General features: G+C 48.6%; 1 protein-coding gene across 1 annotated transcript in view; it reads left to right on the forward strand.

The window, feature by feature from the left end:
• Positions 1 to 23,519, forward strand: part of LOC144105194 (dipeptidyl peptidase 1-like) — a 40,066-nt gene extending 16,547 nt beyond the window's left edge. The window contains exons 2-8 of the mRNA XM_077638343.1: positions 4,143 to 4,269; positions 9,756 to 9,914; positions 10,757 to 10,921; positions 13,133 to 13,251; positions 14,533 to 14,664; positions 19,395 to 19,566; positions 23,143 to 23,519. Coding sequence (XP_077494469.1) covers positions 4,143 to 4,269; positions 9,756 to 9,914; positions 10,757 to 10,921; positions 13,133 to 13,251; positions 14,533 to 14,664; positions 19,395 to 19,566; positions 23,143 to 23,479 — 1,211 coding nt within the window. The 3' untranslated portion in view covers positions 23,480 to 23,519. The remainder of the gene's footprint in view (positions 1 to 4,142; positions 4,270 to 9,755; positions 9,915 to 10,756; positions 10,922 to 13,132; positions 13,252 to 14,532; positions 14,665 to 19,394; positions 19,567 to 23,142) is intronic.
• The last annotated feature ends 2,737 nt before the right edge of the window (positions 23,520 to 26,256 follow it).

A 26,256-nucleotide genomic window follows, 5' to 3' on the forward strand; every position in this document is an offset into this window, starting at 1 on the left:
AGCGATTCCCCTTCCAAGTTGTGGGCTTGAGGGGTCCAATAATATCGATAGCCACCCGGCGAAACGGCGTGTCAACCATAGGCATTTTCTCAAGGGGCACCTTTTTGACTGATCCCCGTGGGGCTGTCTTCTGGCAGCTGTCGCACGACACCACAAACCGACTAGCGTCACCATGCACGCCGGGCCAGAAGAAATCAGCCAGAATGCGGTCACAAGTCTTTTTTGTGCCCCAAATGACCTGCCATCAGTCCACAGTGCGCGAGGCGGAGAACCTTGTTTCGGTGCTGAAAGGGGACAACCAGCTGTAAAGTACCCGAGCCTGACTCTGGTAGGAACTGGAGATAGAGCATGTCATCTCTTATCAGAAACGTGTACGAACCCCCTCCCTTGCACCGGACCTTTCCCTCTTCCCTCTGCATCTGAAAACAACGCAGGAGGGTCTCGTCCGCTTGTTGGTTTCGGCTAATCTGCGTCGGGGTGACTTCTGCCATCGCGGTTGGTACTCGTAACTTAAGGAACGTCTCCGACGATTGCTGCCTGGACTGTTGACGGGTGGTCACGGCCGCCGCGGGTGTGGGCTCGTCTGGGGTACTTGGCTGTCCCTGTACGAGATCCGATGCACCCGCTTCGGCCCCTTCGATACTCAGGGCTATTCCCCTCCAAGTCGCGTCGGGCTCGGACGGATGCTTGACGCCGTCGATATTCCCGAGAATTAGGTCGAACAGTGGCGATTCCATACATACGGCCAGCACCTCTCCCCTATAGTAAGGTGTGTCAACTTGAATTCGCGCCTCGGGTAGCGTTTTGACCGAGCGGTCCACCAGGTAAACGGCTCGGTGTCGGCCAGTAAGTTGGGACTTTGTTACAAGGTCTCGGTTGACAATAACAATGTTACACCCCGTGTCTCTCACACCTTTATCCTCTGCCCAGCAATGAGGCCTTCAACGAAGGGAAGGACTCCGGACTATTGGGCCCTGCCGAGGTTCACCACTGGCAGGAACTGGCCATCTTTCAGCTCTAGATAGTCGTTTTGAATGCCGGCCGACACGTCCTTTGCTCCAGGGCGTCCCCGGTTGCCCTTCTCAGGATTTCTCCGGCTCTCTTTGCAATGCGCCGCGACGTGCCCCGGTCGCGCGCAAATGTAGCAGCGTGGTGTGGATGATACTGCCGCGGGTAGCGGTTTTCCCTGGTGGCCCTTGCGGCCAGCGTCGGAGGACTTGTCTACGGGCCGGTCCTCACGTTTCAGTTCACGCCGGCCAAAGTATGTGGACCCCCCAGCAGTGACATAGTTGTCTGCCCTTTGTAGCAGCTCATTCTAATCGCCCGCCGTTTTCTCCTTCAGGAAGGTAGCTATCGACGGCGTGCAGTTCTCTAGAAACTGCTCCCTCAAAAGCAGGCTCTTGATACCCTCGTAGGTCTGCTCGCACGAAGAGAGCTGTACCCACCGCTCCCAGTAATTCTCTAATCGGTAGAAGAACTGGGACGGGGTTTCGTGCTCGTGGGGGGCTTCTGTCCGGAACTTCTGTCGAAATCATTCCTCCGTCAAGCGGAAACGAAGCAGAAGAGCTCGCTTGACCTTGTCATAGTCTACGCATCCGCTCCCGGCATGCGGCCAAAAACGCTCAACGCCTCTCCCGCAAGGCACGTGCTAAGGGCAGTAGCCCACTGGTCTCGCGGCACATCTGCGCCTCTGCGACTCGTTCGAACCGTGTCAGGCAGGCGTCCAAGTCGTACGTTTTATCGTTAAATGGCGCCATTAGCTTATGTGGACTGACGACCGTGAAATGCGATGTAGGTTCGCTTTGAACCGAAGCGGAATCTGAACCAGCGCTCCCGCCACCCTCGCCTCTCGCGTGGAGAATTTGTAGTTCAGCGTTCAGTTCGAGCAATCGACGAGCAGAGCGCGCCTTGTCCCTTTCTTCCTCCTCGAGCAGCCGCTGCTCTTCTTTCATGCGCTCGCGCTGTTTCGCGCGCTGATCTCTGAGGAATTCCTGGAGGGCGACCCCCTCGATGCCTAGCTGCTTCCCGAGAGCAATTATTTTTTCTAACTCTGCCATTGCACCAACAGTTCTTTGTTCTCAGTTCTGACAGTACGTGAGATATTACTTGAACGTTATGCCTCGCGGTCACGGCCAATCGTGGTCAGCAAGTCCTGTCGCGGACGCCAGTTTGTCAAGATATCGTGGGCGGCTGTGGTGTTGGTTGGCGCCGAAGTTACAATTAATCGGGCCAACCTGCCCACCACTGCACTCTACGTAAGTTCGGAGGGGGAGGAGCGACAAACTTCACCCCGCGTGCGAAAGATTGTGATTCGACTGCTGACCGGCGATAGGGGCCACGCCTGATTGGTCGTTGACCAGAGGCATGAGGCGTAGGCAAGTTCTGTAGCGAATTAATTTAATTAGGCAAACAACAACCCAGTATTACAATATGCCCGACAAGTAGCGCCGTGCACTGACGTGACGCAAATAACACAAGCACTAATTGAGCACGTTAACAAAACAATTAACACAAAGAAAGAAACAGGGCGATTGCTATACAAAAATGTTACGAGACGGAAATACAGTACAAAGGATTACAACGAGAAACACAGAAAACAAAAATACAAAGATAAAAGACTTGAAGTGAGTGGTGAGAAACGATGGCTTAGCTGCGGAGTGGCAAGGTCCGGTCGCAGGGAGCGTCGGGCTGCGGTTGCTCGTCGCGGGGCTGAGGGGGTTTGCAGACACGGGCGAACTTGGGCCTCGCGTCTTCGGGACCACCGTCGCCGCGCTCTACGCGTCAGATCTCCGCCTAGGCTCCTTGCCGACCACTTCCCTGGCTGACCTCACTCTCGACCGCACGCACCGAAATCTCCAGACCAACTGCCAGCGCGCGGCGTTCCCGTCGCCCCCTTCGCATGGCAAAGAATTAAAAAAAAGGGAAAAAACTCTTCAGGAGCCACGCACAGAGGAATTTAGCTCCCAAAAAGAAAAAAAAGAACAGATGAAGGAATGTGGAAAGAATTCGGCACAATGCCTTAATCCCACAAGGAGTCATTGGGGGCCGCGAAATGTGCCGGGGCATTCAATCCGCTTCTGCTGTTCCCAACACGTGCAAGCGCTTGCCACCTGTATGGCAACAATGCTAGGAGGGGGGGGGGGGGGGGGAGTAGTTTTGAGTGACCCCTCCAGCGCTATGGTGAGAATGCCGTTCCCCCGCGGGGGAGGGGGAAAAAGTCGTCGACGCCGCTCCGCGACATGTTTCTGGGAAACAAAGGTCAAAGCTGGACAGGGCAGGCATGAACTTTGCGACACCATTCCCGCGAATTTGCCGTCGCTGTGGCTCAGTGGTTATGGCGCTCGGATGCCTATCCGAAAGACGCGGGTTCGATCCCGCCGCGGCGGTCGAATATCGATGGAGACGAATTTCTAGATGCCCGTGTACTGTGCGATGTCAGTTCACGTTAAAGAACTCCAGGTGGTCGAAATTTCCGAAGCCCTTCACTACGGAGTCTCGCATAGCCTGAGTCGCTTTGGGACGTTAAACCCTCATAAATCAAAAACCATCCACATGAGCTCCCATTTGCTTCAGGTGTGCTTGTTTCATAGGCTTATTATCTTTAATCTGTGTTAAAGGCATTGTGAGGGTTGTTTATGAAGCTTTTAAAATCACGCTGCTGACGATTTTGCGCTGCTTCACTCAGTGCCCTGCCGCAGTGATCAGATATCGATGAACGTCAATCTTCAAAATGCCATTTCCTGGTACAGTCACAGGAGTAAGAACAGAATGATAGCAAAGCATTGCATTAAGCCATTCGGAAGGACCACCGCATAACGTGTAGCCAAAAATGCTGCACACTGTGTGCTAGATTCCTTGAGCGTTCCACCTCTTTGACATTTTTCGAAAGAGCTAAAACACGGACAAAGCAGGAACAGACAGGGCCGAGCGCTACTCCTCTGCACTTCAACCCCTTGTATATCTTCATCAATTTTTGATGTCAATTTCCCGTCAGTCTTAATACTTGTATTTGGTCATTCGCCGTGGAAAGATAATCTATTTTTTTTTGTTTTTTAGCAAATGTCTGTTCTCGGCATAAATTCCGGAGAGTGTTTAGAGATAACATGGTTTTATTCCCTTTTCCTCTTCCCTGTGGCCGGCAGGGAAGGGCTCCAGCAAGGTGCGAGTGTTCCTCGAGTTCCCGGACCTGGCCACCGACGAGAACGGGAACAGGGGGACGTGGACGCTGATCTACAACCAGGGCTTTGAGGTCATCATCAACTTCAGGAAGTGCGTCCTTTCGTCTCCTTTCAACGCTATTGTGAGGCGGAGCGAACGGGTGTTTCTTTCTTACTAATAACGGCTGTGGTTTGTTAACTGCAGATAAATGATTTCGTACTTCAGTTATAAGTTATGATTTTAATTAGGCCTAATGTGGCGTAAGTAATGCTAGCCGCTTGCTCTGGATGACCATAAAGAATGCTGCCTACCTCTCGCGACAAGGGCCAAGTTTTTGCTAACTATTCTTTCCCTGTTCCGTGCAAACGGGTCGATCAACTGGCTGTATGGCAGCAGCATTGCATGGTCGTAAGTGTGTCCAAAAAAATCATTATGAATCCTAATGGCAGCTTGGCGCTTCTGGCCTAAATTAAAATATGAATAACTGTTCTTCTGTTAGAGCAGCTGGGCAGCTTATGACCGAGATTGTAAAGCAATGACAAGCTTTTGGCAGCTGCTTCAAAGGTATTCTTTTTACTCAAAATAATCTAAATAATGCATGCCAGCATGTAATCGCAGAGGTGCATATAAAGTGCCAAGTGATGTGGGAAAATCGCTAATTGATGATTTAATCTCTAATCGCTAATCGCATGATCTTATTTAGATGACCCCGCCTTTGCCGTTATTAATGCAGAATTGTTGGCTGCTGGCAGGCAGCTAATAAAATAGTTTTTTTTTACTCTTTAAATGGACCTCTGCGAAATTCTCTTTCCCCAACAGGTTGTTTTATAGTGAGAATTATATGCGCAATTCATGTCGTTCTCAACTTAAGACATGCCTTATGGAAAGATTGAGTTGGACGAGTTGGTATAATTCATAACGTGGTTTCTTTTCTTGTCTTACCAGCACGTAAGATATGTCGAGCTAGTACTAATAAAATCACCTCGACATATCAGTCGAAAAAGGCGTGGACTGCGCTTATCTTTCCTGTTTGAAAAAACACTTGTTGAACTATTAAATCATATTATTATTATTAGCCCCTCAAAAGATGTAATAATTGGGTAAAATTCATTCAGGAGAACTAAAGAATTCGGAAACTTGTTCTTTGATTAAGAAACAATGAGTCGGAGCAGTTACCACTGACGGGTCGCCCTGTTCTATGAGTAAAAGGTCTAGCTTAAAATATGGATTCTGCTCTTTGATAAAACTCGTTGAATATTTCTTTGCCGAGAAAGTCTTTGATCACTGCAAGATTTCGATTCCCGAGGTCGAAGTAAGATTCTGCCCAAACCGCCACTTATCAGTACAGAAGGGCGGCGTCAAGTCATATGACCATGGTGTCAGCAGTTCGCACTCTACAGAAACAAAAGACCGCTGACAGTGGCACGAGCACCGGCTCAATACAATGGAGAGACACATCTTATCGGCAGTCAACTTTACCGATACATATTAGGGCCATACTGTGACCCATTCACGACTGTTGCCCAGAAAAAATTATCACCGGGTCAGGACAATGGAAAGACACTTCTTATCCGTAGTTCACTTTACTGATACATAATAGGGCCATGCTGTGACCCATTCACGACTGTTGCCCAGAAAAAATTATCACCAGGTCAGGACAATCGAAATACACTTCTCATCAGCAGTCCATTTACCGCTACATAATAGGGCTCCGCTTTGAGGCATTCACCACTCTTTCCGAGAAAAGATATCCCCAGTCAGAAACTGGAGACACTTCTTATCAGCATTCCACATTACCGATACATAATAGGGCCGTCCTGTGGTGCATTCACGACTGTTTCCGAGAAAAGATTATCACCCGGTCAGGACACTGGAAAGACGCTTCTTATCCGCAGTGCACTTTACTGACACATAATAGGGTCATGCTGTGACCCATTCACGACTGTTCTCCAGAAAAAATTATCACCCGGTCAGGGCAATCGAAAGACACCTCTCATCAGCAGGCCATTTACCGATACATAATAGGGCTCCGCTTTGAGGTATTCACCACTCTTTCCGAGAAAAGATTATCACCCAGTCAGAAAATGGAGACACTTATCAGCACTCCACTTTACCGATATATAATAGGGCCGTCCTGTAGTGCATTCACGACTGTTTCTGGGAAAAAAATATCACCCGGTCAGGACAATGAAAAGACACTTCTTAACCGCAGTCCACTTTACTGATACATAATAGGGCCAAGCTGTGACCCATTCACGACTGTTTAGCAGAAAAAATTATCATCCGGTCAGGACAATGGAAAGACACTTCTTATCCGCAGTTCACTTTACTGGTACATAATAGGCCCATGCTGTGACCCATTCACGACTGTTACCCAGAAAAAATTATCACCCGGTCAGGACAATGAAAAGACACTTCTCATCTGCAGTGCATTTACCGATACATAATAGGGCTCCGCTTTGAGGCATTCACCACTCTTTGCGAGAAAAGATCATCACCCAGTCAGAAAATGGAGACACTTCTTACCAGCAGCCACTTAACCGATACATAAAAGGGCCGCCCTATGATTCATTCACGACTGTTTGCGAGAAGAGGTAATCACCCGGTCAGGACAATCGAAAGTCACTTCTTATCAGCAGTCCACTTTAAGGATACACAACAGGGCCGTGCTTTGACTCATTCAGGACTGATTCCGAGAAAAGATTATCACCCAGTCCGGACAATTGAAAGACATTTGTTATCAACAGTCCGCTTTACCGATACATAATAGGGCTGTGCTGTTCTAAAATTGCATGTTCCAAACAGCCGGCACTATAAAGCCCTTCTTATTTTCAGCACGAAGTTTTCGCTCTAGCTGCATGGTCTTGTGAAACATGGGCAGATGGGATCGACGTGAGAGAAGGCGTTTGCATTCTTAAAATTCTCTAAATAAACTGTCAGGCGCTTATTCCTAGGGTATTGTGATTGAACACTTCTACATGGTTCGCAAAATGATTGACTTATGATGACGCAGTGCATTTGTACGAGTGTGGTGATGGTGGAAGATGACGATTAGGGGTACGTTTGATGCTGTCTGAGTGTCCACTTCTGTTCCTGTGTTAAGAGGAAGGGAAGAGGGCAGCAACTATTTCACTCCTAGGTGAACCGCGCCTTGAGGGATGGGATGAAGGATTGAGTGAAAAAATCGGAGTAGGCGCAGTACAGTCGAGGAGTCCGGAAGAACTTGGACCTTCGGGGGTCTGTAACGTGCACGGACGTCGCACACCACAAGGGTGTTGAACACTAACTGCGCTCGCCCAGGAGCAGAACTTCTAGGCACCCTGATCAGTCGTACGCACGAAGGAAATGGACTCCTGCGCGCAAGCCTTGAGGGGATGATGGAGAGCAGAGGACAGCGGAGCGGTCTCCACATCCGCTACAGCCAGATACAGTTTATCTGCGCAAGAAATGCTTCTTAGTATAGTGGCGGCGCTTGTGCGTGAAATACCGGAAGGCTAATATGCGTCTGTGAAGCAAATTTTAAGGTATGGATGGCTATCTTCTGCTCCTACAAACCGTAGTGTGTCCCAGAACGGAGTGACGTAATGGGGGTTTCCGGATTACTTTTTGTTTTGGCCCTGGTTTTTTCGGGTATTCTCGCTTCTGGTATCATTTTTGGTTTAGTTTAGTTTATGGGGGTTTAACGTCCTAAAGCGACTCGTTCTATGAGGGACGCCGTAATTGTGGGCTCCGGATAATTTCGAAGACCTGGGGTTCATTAACGTGCACTGACATCGCACAAGACTCGGGCCGCTAGCATTTCGCCTCCATAAAAACTACATTTTCCTTCATGGTATATCACATATGACAAAATAACACAGAACTAAATTCCATGCAAGACTGATGAAAAGTGCGTAAAGGGCCTTCAAGATCTTTAAAACCTGGGCTCATCCAAATGGCCTTTGCTCGATAAAAGGCCAGGCTAAATCTGGATACGGCGTGTGCATGTGAAAGTACACTGTTCACTTCTACTTCTGTAGCTGATAAGAACAGCATGGAAACATTTTTCCAAATGAGCGCATTACAAGCGAACTTTGTCACCACCGATTTGACAGCTTTTCTACTAATAACAATTATAGAAACACAGAATTGGCGGGCTCTCAGCTCGCCGATTTTCGTCGCTGGTCTGACTGCCGACAAAACTATCAATACTGTACGTGATGCATGTTGACGTACATGAAATCTAAAAGGAGCTCCTCCATGCCATTGGTGGCACGTTCTTGCGAGCGGGCAACGCATACCTTCCAGTGCTGAATATCCCTGCTTACCTGCGCTCTGTGTGTGGACTTGGCTCCGAGGCGCGCACCCTTCGCGAACCTTATTCGTAATAAAGTCACTTGTGTTGCAGTTTCCACGACGGCCAGTCTCCGCTTCCTCGTGGTCCACGGGAGACAAATAAGGAGTTCATGCTTTAAGTGCATAAATTTTCAGTCCGATAAGCGGCCTTCGAGCAATGCTCGAGCAACTGGTCTTGGTCGCAGTAACGTCCGCGGTCCAAGATTGAGCCCGGTGCGACGTGGCGAATAAAGCCAACATTCATAGATTGCTACCCTACACGCATTCAGTGGTGGCCTTAGCTTAGTAGCATGAGTCTGAAATGTGCTCTGATCACAGCTGTCGCAGCTGTTCACGCGTGCCGGCGTTTCCGTAGCAAATGTGAGTATGAGCACAAGAGTTGCACATGAGTTAGCCCCTAGGAGCCTTAGGGGGAGAGCAGATACCATAGTACCAGGAAAGACGAAATAGTACCACCAGAAATAGCGCAAATAGTTTTGTTGGCATGGCTTAATCCCGACCCGTGGAGATTCACAATGCATTAAATGCTAACGGGCTTCCATTAGACTGCCCAAGTGCGTCTGCTATTCGACGTCCACTCTTCATTTCTTGACTGCGCCGGCATGTGTCGATTGGATTGTTTAATCCACGAACAGTGCGACATATCGTAGAAACGTTCCCTGTCATCAAAAGTGCACACGTGCGTGTAAGCCATTATGCCGCAGCGTTGATTGCGCACGGGATTGGCCTGTTGGAGCGATTCAAACCTGTAGCACAACGAGCGTGGTTGTTCGGATGTCTTAAAATGAAGTGTCCTTGTCAAGTTATGACGCAATGCGTGGTCTGCGGCGGAATAGTGTTTAAGTGTGAACTCTTCTCATTGCAACGCCGGTCGTAAGTTCAGAGCACCGTCTGTCGCTTTTATGTCTTCCCTTTTCCATGATTTTTCCGCGCTGTTACCGTCGTATCATGAAATAGCACTAGGCCCCTTCGCTCTGTCGTGACGCATGTACACGATTCAGATGTTCGCGGGAGGTAGCTAAGCAAAGGGAATTCTTGTTAGCATCATGTCGAAGGCATGATACACAACCTAACCCGCAAAGAACGATTAGGTCGCACTCAGTGTTGCACCGAATGAGCGGATGTATGCCACGTGTCCCTGCACCGTCTTGGTCTCGGCAACGCTGCCTTCCGTGTTAAGTTTGTGTTAACTTCTCGAGCGTTTTTTTTTGTCAGCGTCCACGTTGCAATGAAAGAACCATGGGACGGTGTTTTCTTCGCAGGTACTTCGCCTTCTCCAACTACAGCGACAGCGAGAGTTTTTGCGGCGGCACAAAGGCGGGCTGGGCCCACGACATCCTGGGCAACAACTGGGCCTGCTTCGAGGGACACCGGGACGATGGCTTCCGGGCAAAAAAGCCGCTGCAGGCACCGCCGCTCAGGTGCGCCCATCACTGCATGCGTGCGCGGCCCAGTGTGCCTGCATGCGAGTGTGCGAGGAAGGACTGCCAGTATTGGCAAACCTTACATCGGCCGAACTGGGCGGTGTCAGTGAGCACCTGCAAGAGCATCGCAGGGCAATGGACGCCATGGTTATTGCATTAGAGGATATTCAGCCGAACGCGTTTCCCGTTGCTCGCACAAGACAGCATGCAAGGTGTTCTTCAAACTAACTCGCGTGTTGCGCAAGTTCAGCGCACAAACAAAAATCCAGGAAATTATTGAAGCTTCCTGTATTCACAATTAAAAAGATGTATGTGTCAGGGTTCCTTCTGTTGTAACTCAGAAAAAAGAAGTAGGTTACCTGAAGGATAACTTGTCCATCGTGTCAGGCACGTAAAGAGGAGGATAAATATGCAGATGTGATAGAATGAACGTGAGTTGCCGGAAACGTAAACCTTCATTTGTTTCTTATCGCTTATCCTTTTGCTCCCGAAACGAATTCTTGGACTAAAAGTCACCAGCGCCTACTATTGCATAAAAGGGCCAACTTTTTGTGGGATGAAATTTATTTGAAATTTAGCGTCCGTGGTGTCTTCTCTCCCTATGTCATTGTGTTTTATGTGCGCTGGAAAGACGAGCCCTACTGTCACAAACCACCAATTAACCCAGCAGTCACGCCTTAGTGACGTTTTTTTTATTCACTCTCCCAATTAGCATGTCTTGCATTTGGAGGTACAAGTGTCGCGGTAACCTCTGCTGTGTGTTTTCTGGCTCTTACCTTTCCCAAAATGACACTGTTGCCATACGTCACTGACCGTTCGCGTCTGCTCCTCCTTCGCAGGCGGGAGCTGGGGGACACCGTCGACCCGTTCAACACCGAGGAGTTTGTGGCGCTGGTGAACCGGGCGCAGAGCTCCTGGACGGCCCAGGTGCACGAGCCGTTCCGCGGCAAGACCCTCAACGAGATGATGAACATCCGCGGCGGGCACCGAAACAGGAACTTCAGGTGCGTGTACCGTTGCAGCGACGAGGGCTCGTTCGTCCCAGCGCAGGACGTGCACTATGTAGAAACTACAAGAATGTGACACTGCGCTGCGAGACCCCGCTGCGTTGCCACGGCAACCGCGTGCCTTTTCGCACTGCTCCACCGCGTCCGCTGCCTTGCTTGATGCTAGCAACGCGAGGCAGTGTTGGGTCCTTCGTGTACCAGCGTTCGAGTTTGCTCTCGTGCATTTCGTCTGCGCGGCCCGTGCGACACGTCCCGGGGCTCTTCCCAAGCCCGTGCAGCCGACTTGGATCCCATTACCGCGAACACAATGTTCCCAGTGGCTAGACCTGTACGGCATCCTTTCTTCCGGGATCTATTGATGCGTGATTGGCGGAATTTTGAGTAACACAAATCACGGAGTCAGAAATCAGGATTCGTAGCACCTCACGTGTCAGCGTGTGGAAGACGAGGAAGTAGAGAGCGCGTCCAGTGGACGTCCATGGCTGCCTCGCAGAGCTGACGCGTCCGTCAGCTGGCCGCTGTCTTCGCCAAGCGTACCCGGGCCTCCATCAATAAATGTGGATCACCTTCCACAGATTCTTTGGGGGAAGCCTTCTCCTCGAAGTACCCTTAAACCAGCTGATGATGATGGTGAATTTTATGCCGATATGTATACGGGGTGCTTCATGAGGATCCATAGCGCACACAATTGAGGGGACACAACACGAGCGCTGAACTTCCACTGAATGAACTTTATTTGGCGCTGACAGCCTTATAAAGATCACATAAGGTACAGGCTTAACTTACTAACAATGATTATCTTGTCAAAGTCATGATGTGTCAAGAGAAGTGATCAAAAAAGAAGAATAAAAACCACCAATCAGTGAGCAAGTTTCACACTATCGCCCACACCTTGAATCTAAGAAAGCTATGTCTTTCCTTGATACTAACACCCTAAGGATCACTGATACAATTTTCTAATCCCTGTTTTTCCATTGCTACAGCTTCAATTATTTCCCTTGTTTTCTGATCGCTATTTTTTCCTAATACTGAACACTCCTAGAAGTTTGGCGTGCACTTGTGACTACGGCAGTGACGAGCCAAATTACCTGGCCCTGATCTCTAACATTTCTGTGGTGCTCGCTGAGTCGCTTATTCAGGCACCGGCCTGTCGCCATATATACAACTTGCCACATGAAAGCGGCAACCTGTAAATAACGTCATCGCTGGAAGTTCCAAAGGGATTCTGATGACGTACAGAGCAGGCCTTCCTATCCTGCTTTTCTGGACATGTGTTCTTATACATGCGGGATAATTTTTCTAGGGCTGACATGCAAATTTTAACATCAACTTGTGCGCTATGGATTCTCATGTTGACTACCCACTAGCCCGAACTCTTACCCTTCTAAGGGGTGTTTCACCTAAGACCACAATTTAAAAAAACGGGCTTTTTCAGTTAGAAAACCGTTTTTTTTTTCACCGTAGCAATGTCAGCGGTGTACTACATCAGAATACAGCTAAGATCTGGTAACAAGCGGGTTGGTTAACTAATACTGTATTGGTAACTTTTAAACTATTACTGCTAGGCTCCTTAATTATTGAGAGGCGTGTTGCACATTGTAACTAATATCCATGTCAGTTTTTAGAATTTCGAAAATGCGGTTACCCTCGCCGCATTTTACGCAGGTACGTAGGTTACAGGGGCTTCCGCCGGGAAAAAGTTGAAGTAGGCTAGCTAGTACTTCTCAGTGATGCATTTATTGTGAACGTTTGGGCCGGCCGAAACCCTGCTATCTAATATCACAAAGGCCACGTTTATTTTCGCAATCACCATTGCTGGCCACCTTTTATAGTTGTTTTTCATTGAGCTTTTTTTTTAAATATTCTTGTTGTGAGAAGTCGTTGAGAGCAGTACTCAACAATTTCAAAAATTTTTCGGTTTCTAGAACTCCATAATTCCCGTTATAATGCGCCTTCGTTAATGCTATTGCTCTGTATTTAGGCTATATTCAATTTTGTATTTGCGTATGAAACGGAATACATATAAATATACAAAATATACAAAATGTGCTTTTAATGTGAACTTACTGAAACAAGTTATTACCAAGGCAAATTCCAAGCCCCCAAAGCAGTCCTCTGCGTTCCTGACCGCAGCCACCTTGTTTAGTTCTTGCATGTAAATAGCAAAATCCGAAGGGAAGGCGTACTGAAAGGCACGTTCTCATACAGAAACCCGCCGACGGCGCCTGTGACGGAAGAACAGCGGAGGCTTGCCAGCGCCTTGCCAGAGGAATTCGACTGGAGAAACGTCAGTGGAGTTAACTACGTGTCGCCTGTCCGGAACCAAGGTCTGTACAGCTAAATACACTTCCGTGGACGGTCGCGCAATATGGTGTGTGGCTCAGCTGTTCTGCTCCGCCACACACCATCTCATTAGGCATGGGTACGAAATTCTCACCATCGAGTGCACCTAGTTTTGCCAGGTGAATAGCGGACATTTTATATGCCGTTGTTCGTTGCAGTCCATCATATGCAGTCGCGATGGTGTACCGGGACGCAACATGTACTAATGGTACACTTAGGTGAACGTTTTCCAGAAAACAGCGCCTGAACACCTGAGAGGTGGAGATGAAATATTATTGGTTTTCTCAGCTCTGGCTAATGGCAAAAATCATTTATCTTTAGAAGTCTGACGCACCTCGTTTTGTTTGTCTTTCTTTTTGAAAATATTTAGCGGTACACACGGGGACAAGACATGTACAAGAACGACACCGCCATCTTTTTTTTTGTGCATGTCAATGATCCACTTCTGCACTTTTGTTTGTTGACAAAGTAGAATTTCAATTATTGTTTAGCTTAAACTCCAGTTTCTCTTTCATTTGGCGTCGTGCAAAGCACTAAGTATTTTTAGAAAGAATCAGTTTTCAGCTATCCCAACGGTCCGGCTAAAACCGCGTTGGAAGAAGTGATAGAGAACACAGGACGCGGTGTTGACTGCTGCAACGAATGTTTTTCTAAAAATAAAAGCAGTATTTTGATACTTACCAAGAACCACCTTGATCTTCGAGAGAGCATTTACGTTAGCCACAAGAACCCCACAACGAGCCATTAAATGCTAACGCATTTCAACGCCGATAAACGCGTCAATATTGGCAGCACTTTTCTTTTACTCGCCTGTCCTTGACAATGCTGCACATTTACACCTCCCACAAACGTGAGCATACGCCGCTATGATTTGCGCCAGCCAACGTAAACAGCCTGTAGAAGATCCAAATGTGAATTTTTATGGTGTGAACATTTGGTGTGGATAACGCGGTACACAAAAACGACAACTGGAACGGGGCACACAGGACAGCGCGAGCTGTCGTTTTTGTTAGTGTGTAGCGCGTTATTCACACCAAATGTACAACCAACTAGCCCGCATTGCTGCCTCGCTTATGAATTCTTAGTTTTCGTCGTATGAGTGTCAGCTTGTCCGTCATTTCGGCACCTTGAAAACGTCCCGTACAATACACGTTTGATTAGCATGGTCGTCTTTTAACGCGCTTCTTGTTGCGGAGATGCTTGGCGCTCAACTTCTTGGAGATCGCAGAGAAAGGCCGACAGGCTTTCTTTTGCCCTGCTTCCAGCGTCATGCGGCAGCTGCTACGCCTTCGCCTCGATGGCGATGCTGGAATCCAGGCTGCGCATCGCCACCGAGAACAAAGTGCAGCGAGTTTTCTCGCCCCAAGACGTGGTCTCCTGCTCGCCTTACTCCCAGGGTACGTACGTTCTTGCGCCGTAGCTGGGAACATTCGAGATGTCAGCGGGGGTTCACTTATAGGAGCGCCTGTAAGGTGTGCCAGGTGTACTTATGGCGTCAGTAGCTGGAGGAGCTCTCATGCCGCTTTCAGACCAGCACTGGCTTCACTGCCACGCATGGAAAAATAAAAAACAAAAACAGCAAACTCTCTGATGAATTGCAAAAAATTAACAGCGGAAACGAAAGGTAGACACGAAGGGAGACAACAGACGGGACAGGCTCTGTACTCCACCTAACTTTGTTATAAAAAATGTCTTCCATTCGCGTTGCTTGTTCTTCATATGGTGTGAACCATCTAGACTGACAACTTGCTTTATTCAGCTAATCTGTGGGAAATCCAACGAAGTGAATCAAACTTGATTCGACCTTCTTCGCCCAACCCAGTTTGAGCATCAACTCCAGCTTTCTTGGACATTGGTTTTCCTTGTGAAGAAGCTGTGGAATAATGTCTGATACTGTTGTTGGCACATTGATGGGAATGGTGTAATATTCCCATGCGTAGCAAAATATTTTTCAAAGTTTTGCCCTGAGCTCGCACCGAGTAGTTTACTGTTACAGGAAACAAATGGGATGCGTTTTAGAGCGGAAGCTCTGCTCCTGCCATACAGAACCTCAAGGTCATATCGCTCCGAAGAATGACCTTCAAGTGGTGGAGCGGGGGGTGTGGCTTTGACGTCATACCATGCAACTCGCGGCACTTCGGCGCAGCTGTGGCGCGCGGAGCTGGCGGCGTTCGCTCGCCTTTGCAGCTGCGTTGAACGTGATTCGACGCTAACTTCACAGTTGCGCTGAACCACGTGACTCGCCGTTCATCTGAGATAATGAAAAGCGCGAAACGTTGCTTGACGTTCGCAGATATCCATGGAGGAGTCGCGCGCTGGAACCAGTGCTTCGGCTGTGTATCGGAGACAGCTGATTGAATCTGATGGTTCTTATGGTCGTCGACAGGACGCGTCGGCTAAGGATAGAGCGAGGAAACGTTAAACAACAGCAAACCATGTCTCACCATGCTTAATCGAACTTCCGCTCTGTAAACTTTGTTCAGCCGGGTCGAACCTCCGCCAATTTTTGACTACTGAAAATGAACATTGTGTTTTGAGGAAAGAAAATGGCGCAGTAACTATCTCGCATATTTCGGTGGACACCCGAACCGCGCTGTAGGGGAGGGGGTAAAGGGGGACTGAGAGAAGAAAAAAGAAAGAGGTGCCGTAGTGGAGGACTCCGGAATAATTTAGACTACCTGCGGATCATTATCGTGTACTGACATGCACAGCACACGGGCGCCTTGAGCACCCTAACCGCTGAGCTACCGCTGCGGATATTTTTGACTATTAAGAACAGAAAACTTAAGCGTCTGCGGGTGTAGGTATTAATTCTTACGGTTCAATCTTAAGACATTCAAAAAATTATGACTGGCGCTTAAAGGTTCACTACAGGGGATGCTAAACTCGTCTTTTTACCGCGGGAACGCTACCAACACGTTCCGGGCATTCTTAGAAACTTCGCATTATTGTCCTGTGCGGCCGACTGCCCTAATTAAATCGGATTAAACGTCCCGGCCAACGCCTTTTTTTAAACTCAACGCAGTAGGTAGGCGGAGTCAGCAAATGCGTGGAGTGCCTTTCAGCCAGTCCAGTGGCGGCTTCGCTTTCGCTTTTATGTTGTTTTTTTAGGTTTTTGTGAATAAGCTGTTTCTGTCACAGACAATATAGTCTCAAATTAGACCCACAGAAATAAAAATACACGTGGACTCTTTGATTTACGTATCACTCCGCCGATGGCAGTGCGGCAAGCCTCCACGGGACTGGCTGACGCGTTTGTTGACTCCTCCTACCTACCGCGTAGAGTTAAAAAAAGGTGGGAGTCGGGACGTTTAATCCGATTTAATTAGGGAAGTCGGCCGCACAGGACAATAATTCGCTGTTTCTAAGAATGTCCGGAACGTGTAAATAGAGTTCCCGTATTAAAAAGACGAGTTCAGATTCCTCTTCACTGTACCTATAAGACTACTTACTTGCTTTAAAGGCGAAAACATTTAGTTTTTAATTTACATTTTTCCTTCCTTCCTCCGTTACTTAGTTACTTACTTTACTTTACTGTACTTTACTTACTTATTTTCTTCCTTCCTTCCTTCGCTACAACACACCTACTCATCATCATAGAGTAGTAGTAAGGCAACGCATTCCCTACATTCAGCTTTATTCGCCCGGAAGCAACGCGATTTTATGACCTATGGGTTAGTTCTCACCTCGCAACCTGCATGTCATTCATTTAATTCCCTGCACCTTCGAAAGTAGTTTTTTCGTTTGTTGATGACGTAACTGCGAGTTTTCTGGGCCATTTTTTCTGGACGTCGACGCCGAATTTAGTTCGTATAATGGGCCATAAAAGATTTCTGCCTTTAGAAAGCTGCGTTCATTAAAACTTCCAGTTAAGAAAATGGACTTGTCCAGAAATCGTAGGCATGCTTTTTCTGGCTTCGGGCGGCCTTATTCCGTGGCTGGAACATGGCACATATTTCGGTCACTGCGAAAAGCTGTACGTGTACCACGGTAGAAACTGGCTGACCGCACCGGGCGCTGGAGGGGACTAATGGGGGCGGAACACGAAGAACAGGAAAACAGTTGCTTCGTTCTGCATTATAGTTGCCACCGTACGTTGACGTGGGTTAAAGTATAATGATGATTGTGGCGGTGGAGAGATTATGATGAAGATTAACCGCAGAGCTTTAACTTGTACTGGCGCTATGGAGCTTACACGGGCAGCGCTTAGTGGCTCGCGACGCCGGGAAAAGTCAAAGGTGCGGAGCGGTCGGCAATTCTCCGCGATGTTCCACAACCCGTCACCATGTTTCGCATCCACCCGCGCACCTGCTCCAAAAATATTTGATCAGGCGGACGCCTTCAGGGTTTCGCGGGTTCACGTCGGTGGCTTGCCGGACGAGCACACGCAATCTGCCGTTCGTAGATGGGCCCGTTGGCCGGGTTAGACCCACTGCGATTGTTCATGCACTGGGGATGACGCGCAATGCTGACCAAGTCTCACAGTCTGATAGTCGTTCACTCATGCCCAACAATTCTGGACAGAAGCATTTCTGAACGGGAAAGAGCTTATGAACGCATTTTTTAAATTTTGAGCTGGTACCGTTGTCCGTCCTTACAACGAGCGGTAGGGGAGGAGCTGCACATTCACGCGCACATCATGCTTCACTTGGTGAACTTTTTTAAACACATCGGGACGATGCTCTTTCTTTCCGGGGGGCCAGTGACACAGTGCATTCCGCATGTTCGCCTAGCGCTGACCTCAAGCACATGCCGCCTCAAAAAGAGGAAGTGGAAGTGACAGCGATCTGGAGAAGTGGTCAAGACGTTCGTCGAAGCCTGCCGCTGTTTTTTTTGATCTCCCTCATTAACGCGGGACAACATTTAGTAATATATAACAATGTTATATAACCATATATTTTAAAACTTTCGAAAGCGCTGCTACGGGGGACACCAAGAGAAAGAAGACGAAGGACAAGCGCTACTATCAAGTGAAGTTTATTGGAAAAAGCACATAAGGTTAAGTAGCTCACACAAGGCAGCCAGCAGCGCATGCGCCTACCCTCAGAATGACAAAACAAATCACTGTGTTGAATTAAGATACCGAATTTCACAATCGTGGATGGCAACAGATGGTGTGCTGACGCACATGTCGGAGTTTTTGTGAATATGAAATGTCTCAGATAATTCCCTTGTTAGCTTATTGGAATGCCTATACAGAATTTTTGTACTATTGAACAGATGTACACATGCATTTTTTTCCAACGGGTACAAAAATTCTGTATAGGCATTCCAATCAGCTGACAAGGGAATTATCTGAGACATTTCATATTCACAAAAACTCCGACATGTGCGTCAGCACACCATCTGTTGCCATCCACGATTGTGAAATTCGGTATCTTAATTCAACACAGTGATTTGTTTTGTCATCCTGAGGGTAGGCGCATGCGCTGCTGGCTGCCTTGTGTGAGCTACTTAACCTTATGTGCTTTATCCAATAAACTTCAGTTCATAGCAGCGCTTGTCCTTCGTCTTCTTTCTCTTGGTGTCCCCCGTAGCAGCGCTTTCGAAAGTTTTAAAATGATGTACCAACTCGCTCAACTGTCCGTGTTATAGCCATATATCGATCACTGTATATCCGCAGATCTCGCGAGGCTTGCATTTTTTGCTAGTAACGTTTTTGCTTTCGTCAAAAGCGCTCCCCATTGGTTTTATTCATCATCATCATCATCATCATCAGCCTTACTAAGCCCACTGCAGGACAAAGGCCTCTCCCATGTCTCTCCAATTAGCCCTGTCTATTGGTTTTATTATGGCACTCTAAACTGCTCTATGCTAGCGATGGAAACACTACAAAAGAAATATTTTGCTACGTATTAGAGGACTCGACTATTATCTTCAATATTTCTGTGCCAGTACTTTACACTTTTCCCATATTCAATCATTTTGTCCGAGAATATTGAACATAAGAGCCTTGTTAGTCGGTTATCATTGAGGGAGGAAAAGAGCCGGCGAACGCTTCACTGCGTAAATGACGTGTCATCGAATCTCGTGCGATGTTCTGCCGCACACCGCGATGTTGGCGCTGTTACAAGTCTGCGCGACAGCCGTCTTCCACCACCGCCAAATGACGGGGCGTCCTTCGCAGGCTGCAGCGGCGGCTTCCCCTACCTGATCGGCGGCAAGTACGCCCAGGACTACGGCGTCGTGGATGAAGAGTGCAACCCTTACGTCGCCGCGGACGGCCCCTGCAAGACGAGGCCAAACTGCACCAGGCACTACGTGGCCAAGTACCGCTACTGTGGCGGCTACTACGGGGCGTGAGTGTTGCACCCTCGGATGCATGCATGCAAGCTAACATACCGCTGCAACTACTGCGTTTATGCCGCCGTATTTAAGCCTAGCCTCTTCGCTTTTATCCACCGCATGTTTACGATACGTGCTCGAGGGATTCGGAATAAGTGCGCGTAAGACTTGAGTAAACAGCGCAGCGCAGCAAGGTAAATTGTAGGCGCAACGTTAAGCGGCAAGAGATAGTAGGGTGGGTCACGGATAAAACTCGAGTTGATAATACCATTGCTGAAACAGGAAAAAAAGGAATGTGGGTGGCCGATTGCAATATTTATGCTTGCAATATGGTGAAAAAAATTGGGGACACTTAAGTTCACCTGAATTGTCTGAGGCAATAGCGTCCAAAGGTCCCTACGTTCGCTTAGGGGTCCCCTGGTGCACACATTCGCATACATTGACACGCTTGTTTCCATTGCATACTGCTTAATTACACATCATCGTCCACATTAATTGTTGACGCTAATTAGTAAGCCTAGCTAACGAAGTGTTCCTGTAATGTAATTCGCCAATAGCGTGGTGAAGAGCACATGTACGAGGCCCCTATCTATCCTTCTGAACGAACCTCCCTCGGTAGTGTACAGGTACCGAGCCCAGCTTCCGACCGCTGTTCGATTCAGCAGAATGGGAGTCCATGATACTAGAAAAGCTTCTTTTTGTAATTACAGATCCGCTGAAGCACCCGAAGTAAAAGGCGTCCAAATGACACCTGACATTGCCTAGCCATCTTCACGTACGCTGCACGGCAGAGAACGGTTTCATCTTCAGCCGGACCGAAATCTTTAAGCCTGGTTACATAAGTGTCACGGTGCAAACGTGGCCCGACATAGCTTCAGTAAATCAATTATCAACCAGGTTACGCGACGCCTCGACTTCGTGTTCGCTTACATCGACGATCTCCGCGGAGCAAGTTCATCCGGTACTGAGCACGAAGCTCATCTGCGCGCCCTCTTCCACAGTCTTGATGAATATGGGCTCATCATCAACCCGAACAAGTGTCTCTTTGGCGTAACTACAATAGAGTTCCTAGGCCACCTTGTCACACCTCAAGGTATTCGACCTCTCGACATTTGTTAGGTTGGGGCAACCTAGAAAGAATGAAAAATAATAAGCCCTGCCTGCACCACTGACTTACAGTAGGGGACAAAATGCTCTGGACCACGTGTCCCTCAAACGAAGCCGATAGCTCTGCTATTAGCTATCGACTGGAGACTACACTCATGGAGATGAAAGAACAAAATTGTGACTTTCACTTCCAACAGTGTGGTCTCCAGTCACCTGCTAGACGTGCAACAGTCTTGATCCAATCTGAAAATAAATGAAAAGGCCCGAAGGCAATGATATAATTTTGCCACCCGTAGGTGGGGAAAATAGAAAAAAATTAGGGGGGGGGGCGGCTAGAAAGCTACATAACGAGCCACAGCCGGGGGAGTGGGCCCGGGGAGACTCCCCTGATCTCCCCTGGGACGTAGCGGAAGGGGTTGGATGAATGGGTTATGGGAATTGGGATGGGAATGGATACAGTGAGTCGACAGCAAAGTCAAAGTCATTCAAGATTTTCTCGCCCCCACGTCCCTTAAAAAGCTCAAAGAATTCTTGGGCCTCCTGAACTTTCATCGCCGCAATAGAAATTTCCTTTTTATGTCGCTACACCTTGGCCAATCCCCCCATGTGGGTATGTGCCATGTTTTAAGAGGAAGAAGAAGAACAACAACAAGGAGCAGCTGACAACCAACAATACAATTTCACGTATTCTTGGACAACGCCGACAGCGCACACTACAGAAGAAGTACAAGTGTTAAGGTTGTAACACTGCAACAAAAATACAGCAGAAAGCGAACACATAATTCTAAGTTGACTACCTTTTTCTTTTCGGCGAAACTGCTTTTCTACGTCACTACTCTCTCGACTAACCAAGATTTCCCATTAGTAGTTACGGCGTGGTTACATCTGACGGAAGAACGAAAGCGGATAGAGGATATTTATTATTGTGGAAAAGACGAAAATAGAGGAATTAGAGTAAAGATGAAAATAGAGGATATAGAGGAAAGAGGCAAATAGAGCATATTTATTATTGCGGGCCGAACTTTCAGCTTTTCTAATAAAAAAAGCCTCTATTATGTGTATACAGGTGCGTGTCACGCCTCTGAAGCACGATAGTATCACCGCAGGCTGGTATATCCGTATGCGAAATATCCCGATACAGTGGATTCGTCTGGTTTCAGAGTCTGGTACTAAACAGATTTTCTAGTTTTCTTCCCCACAGTAATGCCAACTGTAGTCCGGTAATTAATAGGCACACGAAATCACCGACTCTTATCGTTTGACGAGTCCGGCGTCGGCCTTACGAGCGAAAAACCACGAGCATGCATGGCTCCGGCAGGTGGAAGCTAACAGCTGACATGGCCGGGCACAAATTAGTGGTAGGGGTGTGCGCCTTCACGTGACATAGCCTACTTGGGAGGAGCTGCCAACTCGGGCTTCGCAAATCAGATGGCAGGCTAAGGGGAACCGAACCCTCCAGCTCACTTCTATTCCGAATCGTAGACATGCACACTGAACGCCACGCAGGCACGGTCGTAGGGCTTCTTCAAGCGGAGTTTTATATGGGTGTTAAGCCACTAAAGCTATCGCGCCATACCTTTAAGGCGAGCTTAAGTGCCTGCTCCGTTTTTTTTTCTCTCTAGCGCTTATGAAGGACCAGAGGCAAGGAGATAGACAGATAACGTTCATGAAGCAGCAGTAGGGGCAATAGTTGGCAGTATAGACTCGATTAAATTAGAGCGATACAAGAAGGCTGGTCCCACGAGACAAAAAAGGAGACCTCCCGGGTTCGAACCCGACCGCGGCGGCTGCGTTTTTATGGAGGAAAAACGGTAAGGCGCCCGTGTGCTGTGCGATGTCAGTGCACGTTAAAGATCCCCAGGTGGTCGAAATTATTCCGGAGCCCTCCCCTACGGCACCTCTCTCTTCCTTTCTTCTTTCACTCCCTCCTTTATCCCTTCCCTTACGGCGCGGTTCAGGTGTCCAACGATATATGAGACAGATACTGCGCCATTTCCTTTCCCCCCAAAAACCAATTAAAAAAAAATCGCACTATGTGTTCTTGGTGTCCGTGTTCTTTCGTTGTAAACATCTTGCAGAGCCATCGTTGGTTGCGCGCTAATTGAGCACAACACACGTGTCCGTCCCGTCGCCCTCCGTCGTTCATACATAGTGCGAGAAAAAACAGACCCGGCCGTGTCAAAGATACAGCAGTCTTTGCTGTTTAGTCACGACGACTTATTTTTAATGTTTTTTGAGTATTCTTCTCTCGTACTGCAGTTCATTCTGTAGTACGTTTCTGTAGTCTGTAGTTCTGAACTATTTTTGTGTAGTAACTGCACAAAATTCTGTTGTTAATATACAAAAATTCCTGTTCCTGAAAGTTCATGGGCGGAAACATTACTGCAAATCTGTTGTGAGGCGTGTAAATTTACTGTTTTGTTTTTCGACCGGCAAAGCGGTTGAAAAAGAAATCATTTCGAGGCTGTTCACGCCTTGCGCAGCTCCAACGAGGAAGTGATGCGGCTGGCCCTGGTGCGCGGCGGTCCGGTCGCTGTGGGCTTCGAGGTGTACCCGGACTTCCAGGCATACAGGGGCGGCGTGTACCAGCACACCACGCTGCACCGTCGGCTGGGCGCCCCCTTCGACCCGTTCGAGCTGACCAACCACGCGGTGCTGGTGGTGGGCTACGGCCACGACGCCCAGAGCGGCCTGCCCTTCTGGACCGTAAAGAACTCGTGGGGCACCGGATGGGGCGAGGACGGCTACTTCCGCATCCTGCGCGGCGCAGACGAGTGCGGCATCGAAAGCCTCGCCGTCGAAGTCGACCCCATTCCCTGAATAAAAGACTGACTGCGCGCCAGCGCTGCGATGCACACTACCAGTCGGGATTTCCCTTTCGGGGAAAGACGCAGAACTCAGCGAGAGACATCGGTCGCTGCCGCTGTTGTGGCGTGACTGCGCATTCTCGGCCGGCACAAATATTTTCCACCTAGCAGACCTAATTCTGCCATGGGGAGGGGGGTCTCCAGGTCTGTCAACGTTAGTCCTATCATTCTTTCCATGGCTGGCTGCGCTCTGCTTAAATTAACCTGAACCCCTTTGTTAGCCTCCACATTTCTCCCCATAGGTGAGTACCGCTAAGATACAGCTCGGTTATGTAGCGCCTTGTGCATTTATTTAGGCCGAAGGGGGCACTGGAAGGGCGCTGCACTTAGCAAACTACCTCCAAAAGTTGGGGCTCACTTTTCAGGCGACATTCGGCTGCAGCTTCAGTAAATTCAAGATGGTCCGTTGGGTTCTCCGGAAGGGCTAAGACTCTCCCAAACGTTGTTATTCGGCGGTGATCAAAGATGATGTGCACATGTAGAAGGTCAAAAGAGGATTATATTTACTTCGATGTAGTACTGGAGACAAAGGTTTCCTGGACGCAAGTTCTATGCTAAATGTTTATTAAAGCTCCACGTCGCTTCCCAGTCGCCTGATCGATATTGTATGAAGGCGTTAAAGGCCTAAATGCTCCTTCATTTCTTTCACGCGACTGGGTAGCGAGGTGGATCTGAATAAACGTTTTTTCTAGAACTCACGTCCCGGAAACTTTTGTAACGATGGCTACATTACGGTAGCATTTCGATGTAACAGTAGCTTGGTTTGGGCTAGTTGGTAACAGTTCTTAGAAAACATAGCGCAAAAAGGACACGGACGACACAGAAGTGGACGGAACAGCGCCTGTTCCGTCCACTTCTGTGTCGTCCGTGTCCTTTTTGCGCTATGTTTTCTAAGTAGCATTTCGAGCCTGCAGCGTGGCTGCGCCGCCACGCGGTTGTTCACGTGGTGCGGAGCAGCTGCCGGCGACGCGGCACCGTGGCTGATCACGTGGTTCGTCATGTGGTTGGTCATGTGAGCAAGTTCCACTCAGCCAGCTGTAGCTATCGCGTCACTCCAGGTTTAACCAGAGCTAAACCACCGTCAATTTTTTGTACCCAGTAAATCCAGAAGGCAGGACTTCTTGTTTAGATTGAGAGGACATAGTAGTAGCGCTACAAAACAGGGGCGACAGAATAGCAGAAGACAGCACAGGCGCTAGACATGAACTGACTTTATTCTGAGAAATACCACGCATTTATAGACACAGATCAGGTGCTAAAAAATGGCCTGGCTTAGCTTATGGTTAAGCCTAAGATGCGAAGCATACGTCGCTTGGCAAGCCGTACTTCTCGTTCTTCTCCCGTTTCCGTGGCTCTTTGTAACTTGCGCTTTGCGGTCTGGCGAGCCGCCCTCTCCCTGGCCGACATCTCGCTGCTCAACTGACTCAACGAGTGCGTCGCCTTTTATACAATTGCGTGACGTCAGTATCTCTTAGCGGTAGGAGCGGGAGTTAGGCCGCCGGCGGAGGCTGCGCGTCCGCAAGCGAGCGCACGAGTTGAGCCCCAGCTTTCACAACTGTTGTCGAACCCGACCGCGGCGGCTGCGTTTTTATGGAGGAAAAACGCTAAGGCGCCCGTGTACTGTGCGATGTCAGTGCACGTTAAAGATCCCCAGGTGGTCGAAATTATTCCGGAGCCCTCCACTACGGCACCTAATTCTTCCTTTCTTCTTTCACTCCCTCTCTTATCCCTTCCCTTACGGCGCGGTTCAGGTGTCCAACGATATATGAGACAGATACTGCGCCATTTCCTTTCCCCAAAAAAACCAATTATTATCATCACAGCTGTTGTGACGTCATATCACGTGGTGCGCCAATGTAGGTCAAGTGGTAGCTACGCGGCCGCGCGCGGCGCAGCAAGGAAGAGCTCGGTTGTGCGGCGAGTATGCTTCGCATAAAATTTGGAGGACGCTTAAGCTTCGTGTTTAAGAGTGAGACGCGACAGCGTGTTGCAGCTTGCCAAGTAGTCCACAGAACGCCATCGCCCGTTTGGCGCGACGCGTGGCCCGTTGGACAATTTAAGGAAAGAATGCCTGTCTCAAATATCTCTGTGGACACCCGAACTGGGACGTAAGGAAAGGAAAATGAAATGGAAATTGGTTTAAAGGAAAGTAAATGACGCCTGTCTCACAATCCTCGCTGGAAACCCGTACAGAGCCGTATGGAAAGGAAAATCTCTTCCCTTACGGCGCGGTTCAGTTGTCCACCGAGATGTGACATATACTCCGCCATCTTTCGCTCACGGCGAACACCTCAGACACCGACAACACGGGCTTTTCTGCGACACGGGGCCCTTAACGCTGCCCCGTCAAAAATCTACAATCAAACCGCATGCGTGATGGCACTCCCCGATTCAAGAACTTCAGTTCCTTAGTGCAAAGATAAACATTCGGTTCGCTAACACACGATTGCCTTTCCACGTGTACAAGAAAGGATTCCATTACTTTCCCCTCCCTCTGGTCTGCATTTACATATATCGCACGTGTCTGCTCAAAACAAAATGAGGTACAAGTTTTTTCATTGTGTTCACGTCGTTTGCAGTGTGCCGCCAAGTGTTCAGGGCCTGACATAGCAGCTGCCGGAGTGCTGTGCTCAATGAGGCGAACTTCGATACAAGGGCTAGTTTGGCCGATGTAGGTTCCTCCAAAAAACTTTGAAGCTCCTTCCAGTTACAGACCCATTTAGAGTAGCT

Source organism: Amblyomma americanum, chromosome 9 (assembly GCF_052857255.1).
Source record: "Amblyomma americanum isolate KBUSLIRL-KWMA chromosome 9, ASM5285725v1, whole genome shotgun sequence".
Taxonomy (NCBI): Eukaryota; Metazoa; Arthropoda; class Arachnida; order Ixodida; family Ixodidae; genus Amblyomma; species Amblyomma americanum.